Genomic DNA, 21,585 nt, shown 5'->3' with positions numbered 1-21,585 from the left:
AAAAAAGAAATTATTAGCTTGCTAGTTGCAAAAATATATGCTAGCTTGAATGATAAAACATGAGATTGTCTATAGTGCAAATCTATTGTGATTGTCTATAGTGCAAATCTATTGTTCGCATGATGTGTAGATTGAAATAATGATTAGAATCTTGATGGTTTTTATGATAAAATTTATTTTTTGATCCTAAATGATTGACGTTATATATATATATATATATATATATATATATATATTGGTATAAAAAGGACAAAGGCATGTATGAAACAACTTAATAGAGAAAAGTACTTTTCTTGAAAATTCTTTTTCTCTATCTTATTGACTTTGATGAATCCATTTGTATTATTTTTACGAATCTCATGGATTAAGAAAATGATTTGAATTTAATGGGTTTGATTGAAATCATGATCTTGATTTCTCGAAATTATAATTTGAATTTTCTATTGAAGGAATCAAGATTGTTTTGTATTTAAAAGGAGATTTGTCAAAATGTTTCATGGTCTTTTAGTATTCATGATCTTGATAATAATGTTTTGAAACTTTATGTAAATCAAGATTGTTCATCATGATTCTCTCTTTGAATATTTAAAGAGGAGAATTTTATAGATGAATCATGATTTTGATAATTGAATATTTGATATGCATGAATTGAGATCTTGCTCGTCTACTATTCTTTTTGCTATTCACAAAAAAGAAGACTAATTATAATAAACCATGATATGCTATATGAATTTTATTGTATTCATAAAGTAATATCTCATCACCAAATTTTTTTTATATTCCTTCATGTGATGATATGAATGCATGAAACACTTATGATATGATTTTTATACAATATCGTGTATTCATAAAATATTTATCTCATTACCCAATTAATTCTTCTTGATATTCCTAATATGATGAAATGAAATTATGCATGAAATACAAATGGGGAGAAGTTTTGATCATGGTAGGATGCAATTTGACAAATTAATACCATCATGATTTGAAACATTTATGATTTAAAATTATGCATGCAATTGCTTTTTATTGTGATGATATTTGTATATAATGTGTATCATGAATGCTTGGTATTATGATCAAAATATTGATAAATACTATGATTTGTTACCAAAATGTTATATCACGTATGATATGCCCACAGTGATTAATTTATTTATTTAATGCATGAAGTAAGGATACAAATGTTAAGTTTTGAAATTGTGCATATTTTAATTTGAAAACATAATGATGCACAAATAAGATTGATACTTACCTTTGTCATGATTTAAAAATTGATGTAAAGGATCTTCCTTTCTTTTTGCCAATGACAAAGGGGGAGAAAGAGTTGCTAATGTGCTATCTTGAATTGATGTAAAGGGCCATCTCAAAGAAAAATTAGCTAGCTTACACAAGTCAAGAAAATAGAAAAACTAGTTTACCTTTTTGCACATCTAAAGAGAAGATGCAAATGTAACACTTGCCAAATTGTTTGCTTGCCTCGTGTAAAACATTGTCTTTTGCTAGTTTAGTATTTTGCTAAAGAAGCAAAAATGACACTTCTCAAAAGAGAAGAAAGAGATTGCTATCTTAAACATCATCAAGGAGTGCTATCTTGCCTATCTCAAGAAGCAAAAAGTTAACTTGCACATCTAGCAAAACTTATATTTCAAGAAGCAAAAGTTGCTTTCTTGAATATCTCAAAATTACTAGCTTGTGTGTCTTAAAATGTTAAAAAAATTTGCTAGCTTGTGTATTGTAAACTTGCTATCGTACTATCATGTATATCTATGATGATAGTAAACTTGCATGATGATAAAAATGAATATTATGTTTTTTACGCAATGAGTTGAACTTGTATATCACAAACATTTGATTGTGGTGTTTCTCCTTTTTGTTGATGATAAAGGAGGAGAAGTATATTGATTATATGTCATGATTTTATCATGACATGTTGCTTGGATTTTTTAATTCAAGAGTTTCTATCAATATGGTATATTGATAGGGGGAGTTTGTTTAAACTCCGGGAGTTAAGGTTAACTCCGTCGTCGATTGGTTGTCATCATCAAAAAGGGGGAGATTGTTGAATCTCAGATTTTGATGATGAAACCAATCAATATGTATTTATGTTTTAATCTGTGTTTTGAGTGACGCATGATGCTTCGATCAGGGTGAGACAATTAAAGTAGAAAAATCATATTGGGCTTGAGGAACATGTCAAAAGATTGGACGTCGGGCCGGTGGATCGGTCGACGTATTGACAAAAGGCTTCGAGCCGTGGATTCAGGCATCGGGCCAAGAAGAGCGAACATTTCGCTAATGATATCGGAGTGGCGGAGTCAACTGGCCGATTGGGCAATAGGTCGTAGGAGATGACGATGCGCTGAAGAATCGGACGAAGCGTCGAGGGACCAATGACATGCCGGACAACTTGATTAGATGCATAGGATTAATTGTCTAGATCAAAGTATATTTTACATATGTAGGATTAACTACAATAGCATGAAGACATAAAGCAAGTTTACCGGAGTCAAGTTCGATGGGTGTTCGAGAGTCCGCCGAAAGTCCGAAGAATCGTCGGAAGTGCTGCCGGAACCAACCGAGAAAGAATCGGGGACTTGTCGAAGTTTTCGGAAGTCTATCGGAAAGATCATCGGAGGTTCGCGAAGATCACCGAGAAGGTTTGGATACTTACCAAAGACTCGTTGAACTCGCCACAAGATTGGGAGCCTGTTGGGAGTCCGTCGGAAGAAACCCGAGGGTGTATCAAAAGTCCACCGGAAGTTTGCCGGAAAGCTCGTCGGAAGGAAACTCGAAGTTGCCGGTTAAAAATTTGCTTAGGGCTATGTCTTAATTTCATAGATTGCATATAATTTTGGTTAGGATTAAGGGTTAATCCTACAACCTAGTTAGGGTCTAAGTGGACCCGAGTTTGGACTGGTTTGAGCCAAGTTTGGAGCCCAACCAATGAGCTAGAACAGTCCAGACGGTGGCACCGCTTAGAACCCGAGAGGTCCGGCGGTGGCATCGCCAACATTGGGAAACCCAAAAGCAATTTAAATTTGGAGCCCAAATCTGAATCCTCTTAGGGTCTATAAATACCCCTCAATTCTCAAAAGGGAAAACACCTTTTTGGAAGTTAGAAATTGAGAAAAAGCTCTAGCAAAGTCTTGTTTTCAATAGCTTAAGTGTTCACCTCTCTTTTTCTCTTTGAATAATATGTAAGAGTATGAACCATTTGTAAAAAGATTGTAAGATGGGTATTTGGTCCTTTCCCTTCAAAGTGATTTGCTAGTGGAAGCTGAGAGCCTCATCAAAGAAGGCTTTGTAAGTAGATGTAGGTCATTTGACCGAACCACTTTAAATTGTGGTGTTCCTTGAATGTGTGAGTGTTTAACTTTCTAAAACATTTATTTACTTAGCAGCAAACTTTCAATTTTTTTTTACTTCCTTTACTCGAGCTATTTTTACTGAGTCATCCTTCGTCGAATCGAAATCTCTACACATTTATGAAATCGATTTCAAACTTACAAGTTTCAATCCGCTGCACTAATTCACCCCCCTCCTCTTAGTGCTGCTCCGATCCTAACAAAACATATTTGAATAAATCAAACTAGTTTAGAATTTCTTTTAATCAATCTAAACCGATCAAATATGATTTGATGCAATCAATATTTGGGTCTAACTCAAATAAAATAAGAGTAATAAACTAGACTACATAATATTAGGTTAGGTTGAGATAATCTATGGATTAGTCATATACGCTACACATAGATTGTGTATTCACGATACCAAATTGGGTTAGCTCAAAACTTATGGATTGGTCATGTGTACCACCTATGATTGCCTATATTAGGCTAGATCGAGTTAACCAATGAGTTGGGGCCTAACCAGGTTAGGTCTAACCTATTGATGAGCCTGGCTTATTAGATGGGCCTAATCTACAAGCTGTGGCCTAGCGTACGGATTGCTGATTTATCTTAATTCAAATTCTAGCTAATTCCCTTAATTTTTAAATTATGACATCATCGAATTATAATCAAAGTATTTATTCATTAGTATTTAGTCATTAAAACATAATAAATTGTAGCAGATTAAAATAATAAAATTACATATATGTTAATCAAGTTTTATTTAAATCTATTAGAAATTATACATCTAAAATAAAAATTTTATAAACTACATATGCCATAAATAATTATCATATATTTTAATCACAAAATAAAATTTTAAATTTTTAAAGGGATAAGAGAAAATTTTAGAAACTTCATATAATATAAATAATTATAACATGTTTTAATCCAACAATAAAATTTTAGACATTTACAAGAATAGAAAAAAAATTTAGAAACCACATAAAATTTGAATAATTATAATATATTTTAATTTAAAAATAAAATTTTAGACATTTAAAGGAATTAAAAAAATACTTTTCAAGAAAGGTAGGAACCTATCTCTCCTCAACATGTTATAACTCCTCGCTCCTCTTATTATTAAACTTAGTTTAGTAAAAATGGAGGAGAGAAATCTTTCCTGGAGATGAACCCTCCATATAATGTAAGATTTTTTATTTTTATATTTTTATTTAATCTTTTTTAATATTAATAGAAATGATGTCATCCTACTTGAAATATTGAATAGTTATTTTCTAAATAACATTATGCCTAAATAGTTCTTTTCTAACTCCAAGATGTCTTTAAAATTTCACTAGTGATCCTGTTATACTATTTTTGAGTTGGCCCCAAAACTAATATAAATGATACATGAGCTTATGTTTTTGAACCAAATGTTTAGGATAGCATTTTCACCTATTTAGAAGCTTCAATGTTAAAGAACATCCCATGGATGGATCGTATTTTGGTAAAAAGATTAAAAAAAGAGAAATTAGATAAATTCCAAACTGTTCATATGCTGAAAATATCAAAAAAATTCTAAAATAGAAAAATATCATATATGTTCATTAATTCAATTGTGTCTTGAGAATTGTACTATATTTTGATTAGGATTTGACCCAATTATATTTTTTTTGAGTTGACTCCGATGTAAGTGATACAAGTGTTTTCTGGACCAAAAAATTAAAATATGTATCTCCCTATTAGAACTTCAAATGTTAAAAAACTACCCATGAATGCATCATATTTTGGTAAAAAATAAAAAAAATTAAATAAATTAAAAAATTTCAAACTGTTCAGATGCTGAAAAATATTTACAATAGAAAAATATCATATATGTTAATCTGTGTGTCATTCAATGATGTCCTATAGGACTATATGTTAAAAAATATCATCTATGTTAAAATTATTTTAGGACATATATGTCTTAAAAATTTCATCATGTTTTGACTTGGATTTCACGCACTTATATTATTTATAAGTTGATCCAAAAAGAATGTAAGTGTGTCAAGGGCCAGGGTATTGTAGACTGAATTTTTATGATAAGTCTCCTATTTATTTAGATGCTCAAATGTTAAAAGAACATGTCATGGATACATCATATTTTTGGTTAAAATAAAAAAATAAAAATTAAAAGAATTTAGATTGTTCCGATGCTAAAAAATAAAAAATAAAAATATCTAAAATATAAAATATATCACATATATCTATCTGTGTGTTATTCAATAGTATCCTAAAGATTTTGATAAGGATTTGCCCACTTACATTATTTTTTTAGTTAACTTAAAAATAGTGTAAGTGAGTGAAGGGCTAGAGTATTTTAGACCAAATCTTAAGATAGATATTCTAGCTATTTAGAAGTTCAAGTGTTAAAAAATATCTCAGATATATTATATTTTGGTAAAAATTTAAAAATAGAGAAATTAAAAAATTGAAAGAGTTGAGATACCAAAAACTCGAAAAATATAAAATTATATATATATATATATATATATATATATATATATATATATATATATCTCTCTCTCTCTCTCTCTCTCCATCCGAGTGCCATTCAATGGCGTCGTAAAAGTTTTATTAAATTTGTTACATTCAATGGTGCCATTCAATGTTTTTGAGTTGACATTAAGAAATAGTATAATTAGGTCAATGACTTAGCCTTTTTTAGTTCAATTTTTTTAAAATATGATGTTTCAAAGAAATATTTGTTTTTTGACATTGGAGCTTTTAAATAGGTAGGAAGCCTATTCCAAAAATTTAATCCAAAAAACCAATGTCTTGAATCACTTATATTATTTGAATTAAAAAAATAAAAAAATAATGTAACTATGTCTTAACCTAGTCAAAACAAGATGAAACTTTTAGAAAATATTTGGGACAAATTTAACTTTTTAAAAGACAAAATTAGTAATTTTTTTAAAAAGTTAAAAAGAAAAATAATTATCATATAGACATTTCAAATTTATTTTAGTTTTTTAGATATTTAAAAAAGTATTACAATTTTACTTTTAAAATATATAAAATATATAATAATATATTCTTTATTTTATAGTTAATAAAATTTATATTTAAATTTATTATTTAATTATAGTATATTTTAATATTTATTTATAATATAATATACTATAATATATATTTATTATTTTAATATATATATTATTTATTATAATTTATTTTAAGCCAATTGAAGTTTTAGACTGATTGACTAGTTCAATTATATATGTTGATTTATTAAAAAAATAAAGAGAGAAGATATTAGTTTTTGAAAAATATAAACAGATCGAACCCTCTGTACATATTTTTAGAAATGCGGCACTCTATATGAAAAATTTTTAAAACGAAAATTATTTTTTCAGGAATTTACCTCTAGCTTTCAAAAAGAGGAATTATTGGGCTTCTATTAGCCCGAGCATTATGGTTGGTCTGCGTACAAAATAACCCGACTCAGAATCATTTGCCTTCTTCCCACATGAGGAAACATCGCAACGTAAACCGATTCCGTGGAGCATTAGACACAAAAGTCGTACCCCACCTGCGGCGGAGAAAGAAGATCGCAGAAATCGAGCGGAGGGTTTCGAGGCTCCGTCTCCGTTCTCTCTCTCAGCCGGTCGCTGCGAAGTGGAGCTAGGGTTTGGTCCGACCCTCCAGGTGCGTGTTCCTTCCTTCCCCTTCCCCTGTTCCCGGTCTGAGATCCTGGATCCTGTGTAATATGAAATGGGGACTTCTTTGGATCTTCTCTCCTCTTGTGTTGTTAGATTCATGAGCTTTAGCCACATTAGGAATTTGGTTGTCGAGTCTCGTTGTTTTTCGTGCTTTTAGACGTTCTTAGTTGGAATATTTGTTCCAAAATTTCGATTTTTTACCCGAGTGTTTTTCGCTGAAAGGGGGGACATCGGTCGTATTTTTTCGTCTTTTGTGTTGTTAGAACATGGAGTTTAGTCCAAATCTAGAGTTTGGTATTCAATTTTGTAGCACTCGTGCCTTTTAGGGTGTTTTCCTTTGGATATTTTTGTGCTAAAGTTTCTATTTTTATCTTAGCCTTTGTGGAATCCGTTGATCCTTTCTGCAGCTGGGCCAATTATATAAGCATAAGTTCTTTTGTGCATGTGCAACAGTACCATCACTATGGATATCCTTTTATTTTGCAGGTTCAACTGGCTTGAAATTACAATGGCTATGATCGATGAGCCACTCTATCCAATCGCTATCTTGATAGACGAGTTGAAAAATGAAGACATTCAGCTGCGCTTAAATTCCATTCGCAGGTTATCTACCATTGCACGGGCTCTTGGTGAAGAAAGAACTAGAAAAGAATTGATTCCTTTTCTTTGTGAAAATAATGATGATGATGACGAAGTGCTTCTTGCCATGGCTGAGGAGTTGGGCGTGTTCATTCCATACGTTGGTGGGATACAGCATGCTCATGTCTTGCTCCCTCCACTGGAAACTTTATGTACTGTGGAAGAAACTTGTGTTAGGGACAAGGCTGTTGAATCTCTTTGTCGGATTGGAGCTCAGATGAAGGAAAGTGATTTGGTAGAGTGGTTCATTCCCTTAGTAAAGGTCAGACAAAGGGGAACTATCTTTTTTTGCTTTCTATTTAAAACTTTTTTACGAACATATTGATTTAATCCTGTTCAAGTATTAGATATCATGTTCACCAGAATCTTATAGCAGGACCCAAACTTCAAACTTTCTGACTGCTACATTGCACCTTAACCGCTAGTATGTCTTCTCGTAGACATATTTGTTTTGCTAGTGCTTCATTGACTTTAATCTTCTTACGATTTTGCCTTCATCTTATCTGTTTTGTTGAGTTTGATCTTTTATTGTGCATGATTTTTATACTAAAGAAACTTGACACTCATTTCTTTTCCTTTTATGCTGTATAACTCAAAAAATATTCCTGTTCTGACTTCAGGTTTCAAATTACCATTCTTGGTTACCACTATCAATGATTATTGAAGTATCAACACCCAAAACTTTTTCAGCCAGTTCTTGATGTATGATAATGTGAACAAGTTATAAGTAAATGTATTCCTGAAGGATTTTTGGAAAGTCAGGTTGCTTTGCATGAGGATCTACTAATTCTAGAATTTGCAATTTTCTAACAATTTCCTTTTTTGTTATGGAGAATACAGTTAACTAGTTTTAATTCGGGCTTGGTTGAAACTAATCCGGACTATTATTGTCATTTTTATTTTTGGCTTCTCTAGAAAACATTTGTTGCTTACTTGCTTATTGAAAGATAACTATTATACTATAATATGCTAGATCTTGGCAGAATTTAAGGTTTTAAAGCTTGATGTAAAAAAAAAGCAAAAATCATTTGCTTAATTCAAGCACATAATTATTCAAATCATTCATGAGAAGCTAGTAGTTTGGATATAAAACAGTGGGTTCTCTAATTTTGCATATCATGTCCTTTATGACCTGAGAGATCAGGATTTGAATCTTGAAAGTAGCATTTCGAAATATAGAGGTAAGGCTACGCACATTAACCATTCTTGTACCCCACATTGGTGAGAATCTTATGCGCCAGGTTTGTCATCTTTTTATGATGTTTATTATCTAATTGGGAAAGTTTTAGTAATTTGACAATCATGCAAGTTAATTTGAAGTTTTCACTGACTACTTTCATAGTTATTTGATCAAATGTGACATCAGCATGAATATTTGATGCTGTGGACTCTCTATTTTGTTCAAAATGTTTATGTAAACTGCACTGTTCTTGAAATGGGTAACATATAGCTTGGATTCAGGCATGATGAAGTTGATGCCCTATTGGCAGGTCTAAGTCTTGTTTACAAATTCAGATCAATAGAACCTAGCTTTACTTTTATTTTTGGTTAATATTTTAATTAATAAAAGTGCAACTTCTTGTTATTGAGGAACTCTATGCCCATGGTCATGTGATTACATTTTTGTAGGAAAATGGTAATTTTGGCATATCCTGCTTGAACTGATCACTTCTAACTTTGAAAAGCCGAAAATGGTAATTAGATCTGATTGTTGAAAGAATGACTGATGTGAGAACTTGTACTTTTAACTGTTTATGGCTAGACTTTTGCCTTGTGGTTGCCTACTTATGTTGATTTCTCTTTTCAGCTGGACTTATGCTTTGTCGCTACCTACTTGTCTTAATTTATTTTAGATTCTTGTTTACCTAATCATTATCTTTGTTCATGCTTTCATATATGTTTTTCAGAGATTAGCAGCAGGTGAGTGGTTTACTGCTAGGGTCTCGTCTTGCGGACTGTTTCATATTGCTTATCCAAGTGCAACAGAGCTGTTGAAGGCAGAGCTGAGGTCTATGTATGGGCACTTGTGTCAAGATGATATGCCTATGGTTAGGAGGTCTGCTGCATCAAATCTTGGGAAATTTGCTGCTACAGTTGAACCAAACACTCTAAAGACAGATGTCATGTCTATATTTGATGATTTAACACTGGATGGTATTCAAATTTATTGTTTTTAGAGAAACTTGCTACTTCTCCAATACTTGTTTGATTCTTTTTTTTGCCTGTTTGATTTTTTGCCTCATTGATTGAACATACAGGCTTGTTAACTTGCTTTTCTATGGCAGATTTTTTCCTTTTGATAATTGATATGATTCTAATATTCCTGCACTACCTTGTCCGTATTTAGAAGATTCCATACTTGCATCTGTTATCATATTGATTCCATATCTATCAATTCCTTGATCAGGTGTAAATATTAGTTTTAATTTAAAAAGAGTATTGTCTGTTTGCATATACCCACTTGGAAAAAGCAATTTGCTGAAATTAAGACAACCCGTCTTTGATTGATCAAGCATTGTCTGTGTTTCACTGAGCTAGACATTTGTTTACTTCTCTTGATCAAACACTACTTGAGCATATTACTGAATTTAGATGTTAGTGTTTTCTTTATTTTTTCCTTTTCAAACTTGAGAGTTATGGAAGAAAATAGACGATAGAGAATTGGACACGAGTACTGCTCATTTCATTGACGATGGTATATGCCGAAGCCAAACCATATATGTCCCAGCTAAAGAAATTCACCATTAATGGACCTAATCAAGGTAGGCAATACCGAATGTTACTGTCCGGTACGGGCGGTATGTACCGGTCCGACGGCATACCGGTACGCGGACCGCTCGCTACGGGGCGGAACGAAAAAAATAATAATATATATATATATATATATATATATATATATATATATATATATATATATATATATATATATATATATATATATATATATATGCGACGTTGCTAACGAGGCGACGTCGCTTTTGTATCGTACCGAGCGAACTGTCACGGACAAACTTCTAAACAAGGTGTTTGATGTAATGCTTATGTATGTCCGTGTCTTTTGGCATATTCATGCCTTGTACAGCATGTAAAGGGGGCCGAAGGCTTAATAGTCCCATTTTAGTTGGGTTGGTGACCTCTAGGCTTGTAAATAAAGGTTGTGTCATGTGAACATGTGTGAGAGATTTTCGGTCTGTAATGGACCATTTAACCCTTTGTTGTGCCACTGTTCAGAGCTTGTAAAGTCTGTTTGTAATTTGCATTGTCTATGAAGTGTTTTTCGGAGATGTTTGCTTGTGGATCCCGATTGAGGCGTTCTCTCTAACCCGTTCTCTCTTTTGGTGGTCCTAAGGGACAATGGGAGGCTTCGGGGAGGCTGACCTTTGCGGACGGACACGCAAGGGTGCCGCACGACTTAGGCAAATCCAGCTAAGTCCGTGACACATGGTATCGGAGCGGGACAAGCATTCATAGAAACACTTAGCATGCAAACGTGGGGAACCTAGCGGGGCTGCGTTGAGGGCAGTCAGCACATGCGCGACCGTTTGGGGGAAAACGGGCATGGAGATGTAGGGAAAAGGAGTCGCTCAGAGGAGCGGGCATCCGAGATTGGCATTCAGAGGAATGGCCAACCCTTCGCGTAAGAGGCACCACGAGAACAGGCAAGCTTGGAAGAATGTGGAGCGCACAAAGGTTGGGATGGCTGAGTTTGAGTTACGGCTCAACGTTGACAACTATACTTGATGGTGCTTAAGGCAAGCGAGGCGCTGGGTAAAGGATGAGACCATCCAAGGTGGAATGAGTTGCTCAACGACCAAAAAGAGTTATGCAAAGCTCACAGAGGTGAGGGAAATTGCTAACTCGAAGAATTTGGTACTCATGCAGGGGCTTGTATGCGGACGATGGAATGTTCGTGGCCATCCGAAGGCGACCGAAACTCGGTGCCATGGAGCATTGAAACTTTCTCTTCGGCATGTGAAGGATACGTCCGTAGGAGGCTGAAGTGTGCAACGAGTTCAGCATGTTGCTAGGCCTTGAGGGGTGCAGTGGCTCCTGTGTGCATGAATTATGAAAACAGAATTGTGGCTGAAGTGTGCAACCCTTGCCAGGCGTAGGAGGCTGAAGTGTCCAACGAGTTCAGCATGTTGCTACGTCCGTAGGAGCCTTACTTGAGCCGTCCTGGACTACCTAACAAGCCATGGCGTAAGAGCTTTGCCAGGTAGGAGGTACTCCACAACAGAAATTCGAGGAAGAGACTGGATGATCCGGCCTACGCAGGTCTCGATTCCCATGCAACCTGTTGAGCTCAGGAGCCGAAACCTGATCGATGGGAGAATTTCGATCAGTTTTGAAAATTACAAAGCTGCATCAACATCCAGTAGGATCCAGTACAACAACGCTGATGATGAAACGTTCAGTGACGAAGAAGAGATACGAAGTCACACAATAGCCGTCAACATTCAACTTTCCAGTGATGAAGAAAACGAGGCAGAAGAACTGCAAAAGGATCTAAACTTTTACTTCCAAAACATCTACACTTCAAATAAGGAAGTAGAAATGCCGTATCCACAAAAACCTCAGAAGGAATTAATTGCGGCAGGGCTAGAAGAGGACCTAGTTATGGAATACCCACAACTAGCAAAACTGTCACATCAGGTATACTCATCATCCGCCATCTCAAATTACAGGCCACCAGCAGACTCAACAATGGGGCCAGTAAACTACCCTCCAGCAGTAAATATTGAATCTACAAGTCAACGACCTGAATACGAAGGAGGCTCGAGACGACCAAGGTTCAAAGCCAAAAGCTTTTCTGAAGCCTGGAACCTTCCCTCAGCTTTTCAGCAACAGGGAGCAATCTTCATAATCCCTTCCCAATTGGGAATGTTTGACGAGGTATTTATGAGATGGGAATCTATAACAAAAAATTTAGTATCTTTACAAGGATTCACAGATCCCCTAGCAAAAATGGAGTTCATAGAAAATCTTCTCGGGGAGGCTGAGAAATTGGCATGGATCCAATGGAGAATGGCATACCCAGAGGAATATCAATTACTCATAGCCAATGCAGATGGAACGGGAGGTACGCAAAATATTCTTTCCCAATTAAGAACAATTTTTATATTAGAAGATCCGTTCCAGGGATCTACCACGGCTCAGGAAGAGGCCTACCGTGATCTTGAAAGGTTGTCATGCACTAACCTCAAATATATCATTCAGTTCTTAAATGATTATATGCGATTGGCATCCAAAACAGGAAGAATGTTCTTAGGACCTGAATTATCTGAAAAATTATGGTCCAAGATGCCAGGAGAATTGGGAAAAAGAATTAAAGAAGCATTCGAAACCAAGTATAGAGGGAACACTATAGGAGTAATCCCAAGGATTTTATTTTCCTACAAATATCTGGAGGCAGAATGCAAAGATGCCGCCTTCAGACGAGCACTGAAAGACCTATCTTTCTGCAGTGAAATCCCTATCCCGGGATATTATAATAAACCGGAAAGGAAATACGGAGTGAGAAGATCAACTACATACAAAGGAAAGCCCCATTCTTCCCATGCAAGGATTGAAAAGAGGAAGCATTTACTAAGAAATAAGAAGTGCAAATGCTATCTCTGTGGCGAAGAAGGACACTTTGCAAGGGAATGTCCTAATGACAGAAAGAACATTAAGAGAGTAGCCATGTTTGAACAAATCAATATCCCTGAAGACTATGAGATATTATCTGTTCAAGAAGGAGAAAATCAAAGCGATGCTATATACTCAATTTCGGAAGGAGAGGACATTGAAGACCTACAACATGGTATTCACTCCTTTACTCATAAAATCTTTGCTTTAATAGAAGATAGTAGGACATGGTGGATTGGACCAGATACAGGCTACAGGGCAAGAATACAAGTTTCCCAGGAACAAGCGGAATGCAGGCATATATGGGAAATCAATACTGAACTACCACCAACACTGGAAGAATGCAAGTGCTGCAAAAGAAAATCACAAAGGAGGCATAGGAGACATTGTCCCCTATGCAAGATAACGTCATGCGGAATGTGCAGTATCTACTATTTTGACAAAAGAACACCCATCATGATGGAGGAACCACCAAGGTATGAACCAAAGAACCTGCTTCAAACTCAGCAAGACTTTATTAATCACTGTGAAGCAGAGATAAGAAGACTCAAGCTAGCAGTCGAGTTTGAACAGCAAAAGTCCAAAGAGCTTGAGGAAATAAATATTCAAGTTATAATAACAGCACAAGAGAATCTTCAGCTGAAAAAGGAGCTTTCAGAACTACAAGAGAAATATGGAAAATTGGAAAAAGAAATACTAGAGGTAGATCAACTACGACTGGAAAAAGTAGATCTACTAAGAGAAATACAAAAACTCGGAAAAAGAAAAGCTGAAGAAAATGAAGAAGATGAAGAGGCCTTTGTCCTCTTAGAAGACGAAACTCAAAAGATCCTCTCTATGGAGACAAGAGAAACAGGAGGATCAAGGAAGTCCAAGAACATGCTCTTCAACCTCAAGGTACAAATGGAAATTTTAAATATTCCTCCTTTTGAAATAAATGCAATACTGGACACAGGAGCCACAACCTGTTGCATAGATGAAAAGGCTGTACCAAAGCTGGCGCTAGAAGAAAATCCCTATGTAGTTTACTTCAGTGGGATTACCTCCAAAACTACCGCCAATAAAAAATTAAGGGGAGGAAAAATGACCATTGGAAATAACAGCTTCAGAATCCCATACACCTATGCGTTCCCAATGAAGCTCGGTGATGACATCCAGATGATAATAGGCTGCAATTTCATAAGAGCCATGCAAGGAGGAGTAAGGATAGAAGGTAACACTGTTACATTCTATAAGAATCTGACGACTATTAACACTCTACCTTACATCTCAGCAGCCCCAGCAATAGAGGAATTGGATTTAGAAGAAGATGATTACATACAAATACAAGAATCAGTGTTATATTCAGCAGAAGCCCAACAAAGTCATGAAATTATAAGGGCTAAATTCGGAAGCCTACTAGACCAATTGAAGGCTCAGGGATATGTTGGGGAAGATCCCCTCAAACACTGGAAGAAAAACAAGATAATGTGCAAACTGGAAATCAAAAATCAGGATTTCACAGTAGAAGACAAACCCCTGAAGCATCTAACACCGCAAGCGAGAGAAGCTTTTTCTAAGCACGTAAAGGCATTACTGGAGATTGGGGTCATCAGACCTAGCAAAAGTAAGCACCGAACAACTGCAATAATTGTCAATTCAGGAACAACGGTGGACCCCATAACAGGAATAGAAAGAAAAGGAAAAGAAAGGATGGTCTTCAATTACAAGAGACTCAATGGTATCACTGAAAAAGACCAATACAGCCTTCCGGGTATCAACACAATTCTCAAAAAGGTTAGCAACAGCAAAATTTATTCAAAATTTGATTTGAAATCTGGATTTCACCAAGTCGCTATGCACCCGGAATCTATTGAATGGACTGCATTCTGGGTCCCTGAGGGATTATATGAATGGTTGGCAATGCCATTCGGCCTTAAAAATGCTCCTGCGGTATTTCAAAGGAAAATGGACAACTGTTTCAAAGGCACTGAGGATTTCATTGCAGTATATATAGATGACATCTTAGTCTTTTCAGAAAATGAAAGGGAGCATGGACAACATCTCGCTAAAATGTTGGAGATATGCCAGGAGAATGGACTCATTTTGAGTCCAACAAAAATGAAGATAGCGGTAAGGGAAATTGAATTCCTCGGAGCAATTTTGGGAAATTCGAAAATAAAGCTCCAGCCCCACATTATCAAGAAGATTGCAGAATACAAAGAAGAAGACTTGACCACAAAGAAAGGCCTTAGGTCATGGCTAGGTATTCTAAACTACGCCAGAAATTATATACCCAATTTGGGCAGACTCCTAAGCCCGTTATATTCAAAAACAAGCCCAACGGGAGAAAAACGAATGAATGAGCAAGATTGGAAGTTGATCAGAAAGATCAAAGGCCTAGTGCAAAACCTTCCGGATTTGGAAGTCCCCCCTGAAAATTGCTTCATAATCTTAGAGACAGATGGATGTATGGAAGGATGGGGAGGGATCTGTAAGTGGAAGAAACAGAAGTATGATCCCAAAAGCACTGAAAAAATATGTGCATATGCTAGTGGCAAGTTCAGCCCGATCAAATCCACCATTGATGCCGAAATGCACGCCGTTATGAAGACTCTAGAAGCTCTGAAGATATACTTCCTAGACAAAAGGGAGATTATTATAAGAACGGATTGTCAGGCCATAATAAGCTTCTTCAACAAGTCATCTCAGAACAAACCTTCCAGAGTCAGGTGGATGGCCTTCGTAGATTATATAACGGGGAGCGGCGTGGACGTCAAATTTGAACACATTGAAGGAGAAAGTAATGTCCTGGCTGATTCATTATCTAGACTAATCAATATTTTGGTTGCAGGATGGCCAAGCGAATCTCTGTTTCTGATCCTAGAAGCCACCCAGGAGGTACAGGCCAAGCCCAATGCTCGGGTATTGGCTCACCTGAGTCAGATGATAAATCAAGTGACCTCCTCCTACAGTACCAACAAGAATTGGATAAGATCACAGCCGGAACACGTGGAGGACTTTCATTCAATAAGATGGGATTATCAGAAAGAAGACTTGGAGCGATCCAGAAAGAAGCCTCCAGACAAGCGGTCAGTGCGCTCCAGCAATTCATCAACATCCACTCAATCAAAACAAAAGAATACAAGAAAAGAAGTGGAGGAAGGGACAATTGGTACAGGGATTGGTTACCGGTCATCATCCAACAACAGCAACAGCTGGAAGATGCCTTATCCCTAGTAAAGGACGTAACGCAGAGGACAACAAACTTCAGCCTCTAAAGATAGCCAGCGCAAAAGCTTTTCTTAGCCGCCAGAAAAAGACAGACCTAGTGGACCAAGCATAGACTTTTTAGCCTCCTTAGTCACTAAGAAAATGAGCTGAGCCTCGGGGAGCCGCTCATAGTGCTAGTAATAATGGCTTGAAGGAATATTCCTTCCTTCTGCAAGAAGTCTAGCAATAATAGAGGAAAGGATAAGAATGCGATGGGGCCCAATGAGTACCCGGTTCTATCCTCTTCTTCTATATATTCGCTAGAACTAAGCTCTTGCAGGGCATCGGTCGATAACACCAGAGCCTTACTTGAGCAAGAAACTTTCCCTGTACTCACCTTTGTGCCCAAACTTTTGTAAGCAATTTAAGCTTTCTCTAGTTCTTTGTGCCCAAACTTTTCATTCAAGTTTCTGCTTTCATTCTGTTAGTTCCTCTCCGCTTTTCATTCATGCTCCGCTTTTCATTCTGTTTTCATAATTCTGGTATCAGAGCCTACTGTTTTGATATAGTCTCTTACTTTGCTTATGATATTAATGCTATATATACATGAAATTGATTTCTCTTGCAATCTGAACTTGTGAGGAGCCCGAGGAAGGCAATTAGGTCAGAGAACCACAGTAAGACCTTTGACGCAAGCCCTCTAAAGTTAAGAAAGTAAGTAGGATTAAGCTCATGCATATCTAGTATATGTCTAAGCTTTGGGAAGAATCTATTCAAAAGTGGTATACCGACTCTCATACCTCCCATCTTGATTACTTAAATCTAGCCGAGACTTCAAAACCTACCCAAAAGGAACTTGCCCACAATATTTCAGTTATTTACGACCGAACTTGTCTCTCAAGTAGAGTAAATCTAAGAAACTTTAAGCTCCTGCTTGAAGAAAACCAAAACCTTGAGCATAGGATTAAAAGGCTTGAATCCTCAGTAAAAACATTAACCTCCTTATTTGTTGAAAATAAGCCTCTCACCCAAACTGAAGTTCAGAAACTGTTGTTTGAAATAACTAAGCAATCCAGGCTTATTGAAGAAGAAGCCTTACGGCTATCACGAAACCTCGATCAAAAACTCCAAAGGATTGAAATCTTACTATCCAAAATAGAAAAGCAAATTTTTGGATGAGCCACATATCCTCAAGGAGTACCGAATCCTACAAAGAAGCTCTTAAAGCCACTGAATCCATTGATCCCCCGTCACTCGGTTTTCTTGAAACCAGTGATTGTCCGGGAACTCTCAGCCACCAGACAGCTGTAATTAAACAGCACAACGTGCAAATACAACTCTTAATACAGATAGCTGAGGACATAAAAGGAATACGAACGGAACTACAGACAATACGGGAGTTGCAACAATCAAAACCCATACAATCCCAAGTAGTACCGGACGAACTCATCTCCAGACTAGCAAACCTCAACTTGGGTCCTTCGGAAAGACCTAAAGAGGCAAAAGGAAAAATTCTGGTCTTCAAAGACCCCATAAAAATTTTCCAAGAAGCAAGGAAATGACTACCAGAACTCAAGAGGTGTCTACATCAACTCCTCTCGTGGAAGACCAAATCAGGAATTACCGGAGAAACCAGAGGAGAATATTCAACGCCAGAAGGCGACTCGGGCAGCTTATCTCCAGAAATACGAACCCAAATATACAAATTCTGGAACAACAGATAGACCCTCAAGCACAACTACAATTATCTATGAGGGAAAGGGCTACAATAGCGCCTGCTGAGGTGCTATATCATTCAAGAAGAGATGATGTACATCATAGGGTCTACACACACAGGTCTGAAGAAGCCATGTTGGTCACAAATAACCAGGAAGACAGGGCTTTTATACAAGAACGAAGTTTTGACCAACTGATCCGGAGTGGGATGAGATACATCCATCTAGGGATCCTTCAAGCAAGGATCCAGACACTCCACCGACAAGAAGAAGGAACACTAGCACTATTGGTGTTCCGCGACAACAGATGGGCTGACGACAGGTCCATCATTGCAACTATGGAAGTAGACCTGACTAGAGGGAGTCAATTAGTCTACGTGGTACCAGACACCATGATGACGGTAGGAGATTTCTACCGTAACATACAACTCTCAATACTAACCCATGGTTATGATACATGGCAGAATGGAGAGGCCAATTTATTAATCACCAGGGGATTGGTAGGGCGACTTTCAAATACCCCGAATGTCGCCTTTGCATATGAAATTTCAGGGGTGGTGGACTACCTAACAAGCCATGGCGTAAGAGCTTTGCCAGGTAGGAGGTACTCCACAACAGAAATTCGAGGAAGAGACTGGATGATCCGGCCTACGCAGGTCTCGATTCCCATGCAACCTGTTGAGCTCAGGAGCCGAAACCTGATCGATGGGAGAATTTCGATCAGTTTTGAAAATTACAAAGCTGCATCAACATCCAGTAGGATCCAGTACAACAACGCTGATGATGAAACGTTCAGTGACGAAGAAGAGATACGAAGTCACACAATAGCCGTCAACATTCAACTTTCCAGTGATGAAGAAAACGAGGCAGAAGAACTGCAAAAGGATCTAAACTTTTACTTCCAAAACATCTACACTTCAAATAAGGAAGTAGAAATGCCGTATCCACAAAAACCTCAGAAGGAATTAATTGCGGCAGGGCTAGAAGAGGACCTAGTTATGGAATACCCACAACTAGCAAAACTGTCACATCAGGTATACTCATCATCCGCCATCTCAAATTACAGGCCACCAGCAGACTCAACAATGGGGCCAGTAAACTACCCTCCAGCAGTAAATATTGAATCTACAAGTCAACGACCTGAATACGAAGGAGGCTCGAGACGACCAAGGTTCAAAGCCAAAAGCTTTTCTGAAGCCTGGAACCTTCCCTCAGCTTTTCAGCAACAGGGAGCAATCTTCATAATCCCTTCCCAATTGGGAATGTTTGACGAGGTATTTATGAGATGGGAATCTATAACAAAAAATTTAGTATCTTTACAAGGATTCACAGATCCCCTAGCAAAAATGGAGTTCATAGAAAATCTTCTCGGGGAGGCTGAGAAATTGGCATGGATCCAATGGAGAATGGCATACCCAGAGGAATATCAATTACTCATAGCCAATGCAGATGGAACGGGAGGTACGCAAAATATTCTTTCCCAATTAAGAACAATTTTTATATTAGAAGATCCGTTCCAGGGATCTACCACGGCTCAGGAAGAGGCCTACCGTGATCTTGAAAGGTTGTCATGCACTAACCTCAAATATATCATTCAGTTCTTAAATGATTATATGCGATTGGCATCCAAAACAGGAAGAATGTTCTTAGGACCTGAATTATCTGAAAAATTATGGTCCAAGATGCCAGGAGAATTGGGAAAAAGAATTAAAGAAGCATTCGAAACCAAGTATAGAGGGAACACTATAGGAGTAATCCCAAGGATTTTATTTTCCTACAAATATCTGGAGGCAGAATGCAAAGATGCCGCCTTCAGACGAGCACTGAAAGACCTATCTTTCTGCAGTGAAATCCCTATCCCGGGATATTATAATAAACCGGAAAGGAAATACGGAGTGAGAAGATCAACTACATACAAAGGAAAGCCCCATTCTTCCCATGCAAGGATTGAAAAGAGGAAGCATTTACTAAGAAATAAGAAGTGCAAATGCTATCTCTGTGGCGAAGAAGGACACTTTGCAAGGGAATGTCCTAATGACAGAAAGAACATTAAGAGAGTAGCCATGTTTGAACAAATCAATATCCCTGAAGACTATGAGATATTATCTGTTCAAGAAGGAGAAAATCAAAGCGATGCTATATACTCAATTTCGGAAGGAGAGGACATTGAAGACCTACAACATGGTATTCACTCCTTTACTCATAAAATCTTTGCTTTAATAGAAGATAGTAGGACATGGTGGATTGGACCAGATACAGGCTACAGGGCAAGAATACAAGTTTCCCAGGAACAAGCGGAATGCAGGCATATATGGGAAATCAATACTGAACTACCACCAACACTGGAAGAATGCAAGTGCTGCAAAAGAAAATCACAAAGGAGGCATAGGAGACATTGTCCCCTATGCAAGATAACGTCATGCGGAATGTGCAGTATCTACTATTTTGACAAAAGAACACCCATCATGATGGAGGAACCACCAAGGTATGAACCAAAGAACCTGCTTCAAACTCAGCAAGACTTTATTAATCACTGTGAAGCAGAGATAAGAAGACTCAAGCTAGCAGTCGAGTTTGAACAGCAAAAGTCCAAAGAGCTTGAGGAAATAAATATTCAAGTTATAATAACAGCACAAGAGAATCTTCAGCTGAAAAAGGAGCTTTCAGAACTACAAGAGAAATATGGAAAATTGGAAAACGAAATACTAGAGGTAGATCAACTACGACTGGAAAAAGTAGATCTACTAAGAGAAATACAAAAACTCGGAAAAAGAAAAGCTGAAGAAAATGAAGAAGATGAAGAGGCCTTTGTCCTCTTAGAAGACGAAACTCAAAAGATCCTCTCTATGGAGACAAGAGAAACAGGAGGATCAAGGAAGTCCAAGAACATGCTCTTCAACCTCAAGATACAAATGGAAATTTTAAATATTCCTCCTTTTGAAATAAATGCAATACTGGACACAGGAGCCACAACCTGTTGCATAGATGAAAAGGCTGTACCAAAGCTGGCGCTAGAAGAAAATCCCTATGTAGTTTACTTCAGTGGGATTACCTCCAAAACTACCGCCAATAAAAAATTAAGGGGAGGAAAAATGACCATTGGAAATAACAGCTTCAGAATCCCATACACCTATGCGTTCCCAATGAAGCTCGGTGATGACATCCAGATGATAATAGGCTGCAATTTCATAAGAGCCATGCAAGGAGGAGTAAGGATAGAAGGTAACACTGTTACATTCTATAAGAATCTGACGACTATTAACACTCTACCTTACATCTCAGCAGCCCCAGCAATAGAGGAATTGGATTTAGAAGAAGATGATTACATACAAATACAAGAATCAGTGTTATATTCAGCAGAAGCCCAACAAAGTCATG

General features: G+C 36.9%; 1 protein-coding gene across 1 annotated transcript in view; it reads left to right on the top strand.

Annotated features, from left to right (window-relative positions):
• Positions 1-6,842: 6,842 nt before the first annotated feature.
• LOC135624238 (serine/threonine-protein phosphatase 2A 65 kDa regulatory subunit A beta isoform-like) overlaps positions 6,843-21,585 on the top strand; it is a 59,946-nt gene continuing 45,203 nt past the window's right edge. The window contains exons 1-3 of the mRNA XM_065127653.1: positions 6,843-7,019; positions 7,520-7,934; positions 9,580-9,826. Of these exons, the coding sequence (XP_064983725.1) occupies positions 7,542-7,934; positions 9,580-9,826 (640 nt within the window). The 5' untranslated portion in view covers positions 6,843-7,019; positions 7,520-7,541. The remainder of the gene's footprint in view (positions 7,020-7,519; positions 7,935-9,579; positions 9,827-21,585) is intronic.

Source organism: Musa acuminata, chromosome BXJ2-10, assembly GCF_036884655.1.
Source record: "Musa acuminata AAA Group cultivar baxijiao chromosome BXJ2-10, Cavendish_Baxijiao_AAA, whole genome shotgun sequence".
Lineage (NCBI taxonomy): Eukaryota > Viridiplantae > Streptophyta > Magnoliopsida > Zingiberales > Musaceae > Musa > Musa acuminata.
The sequence above is the reverse complement of the archived record's forward strand: the minus strand, read 5'-3'. Positions and strand labels throughout refer to the sequence as shown.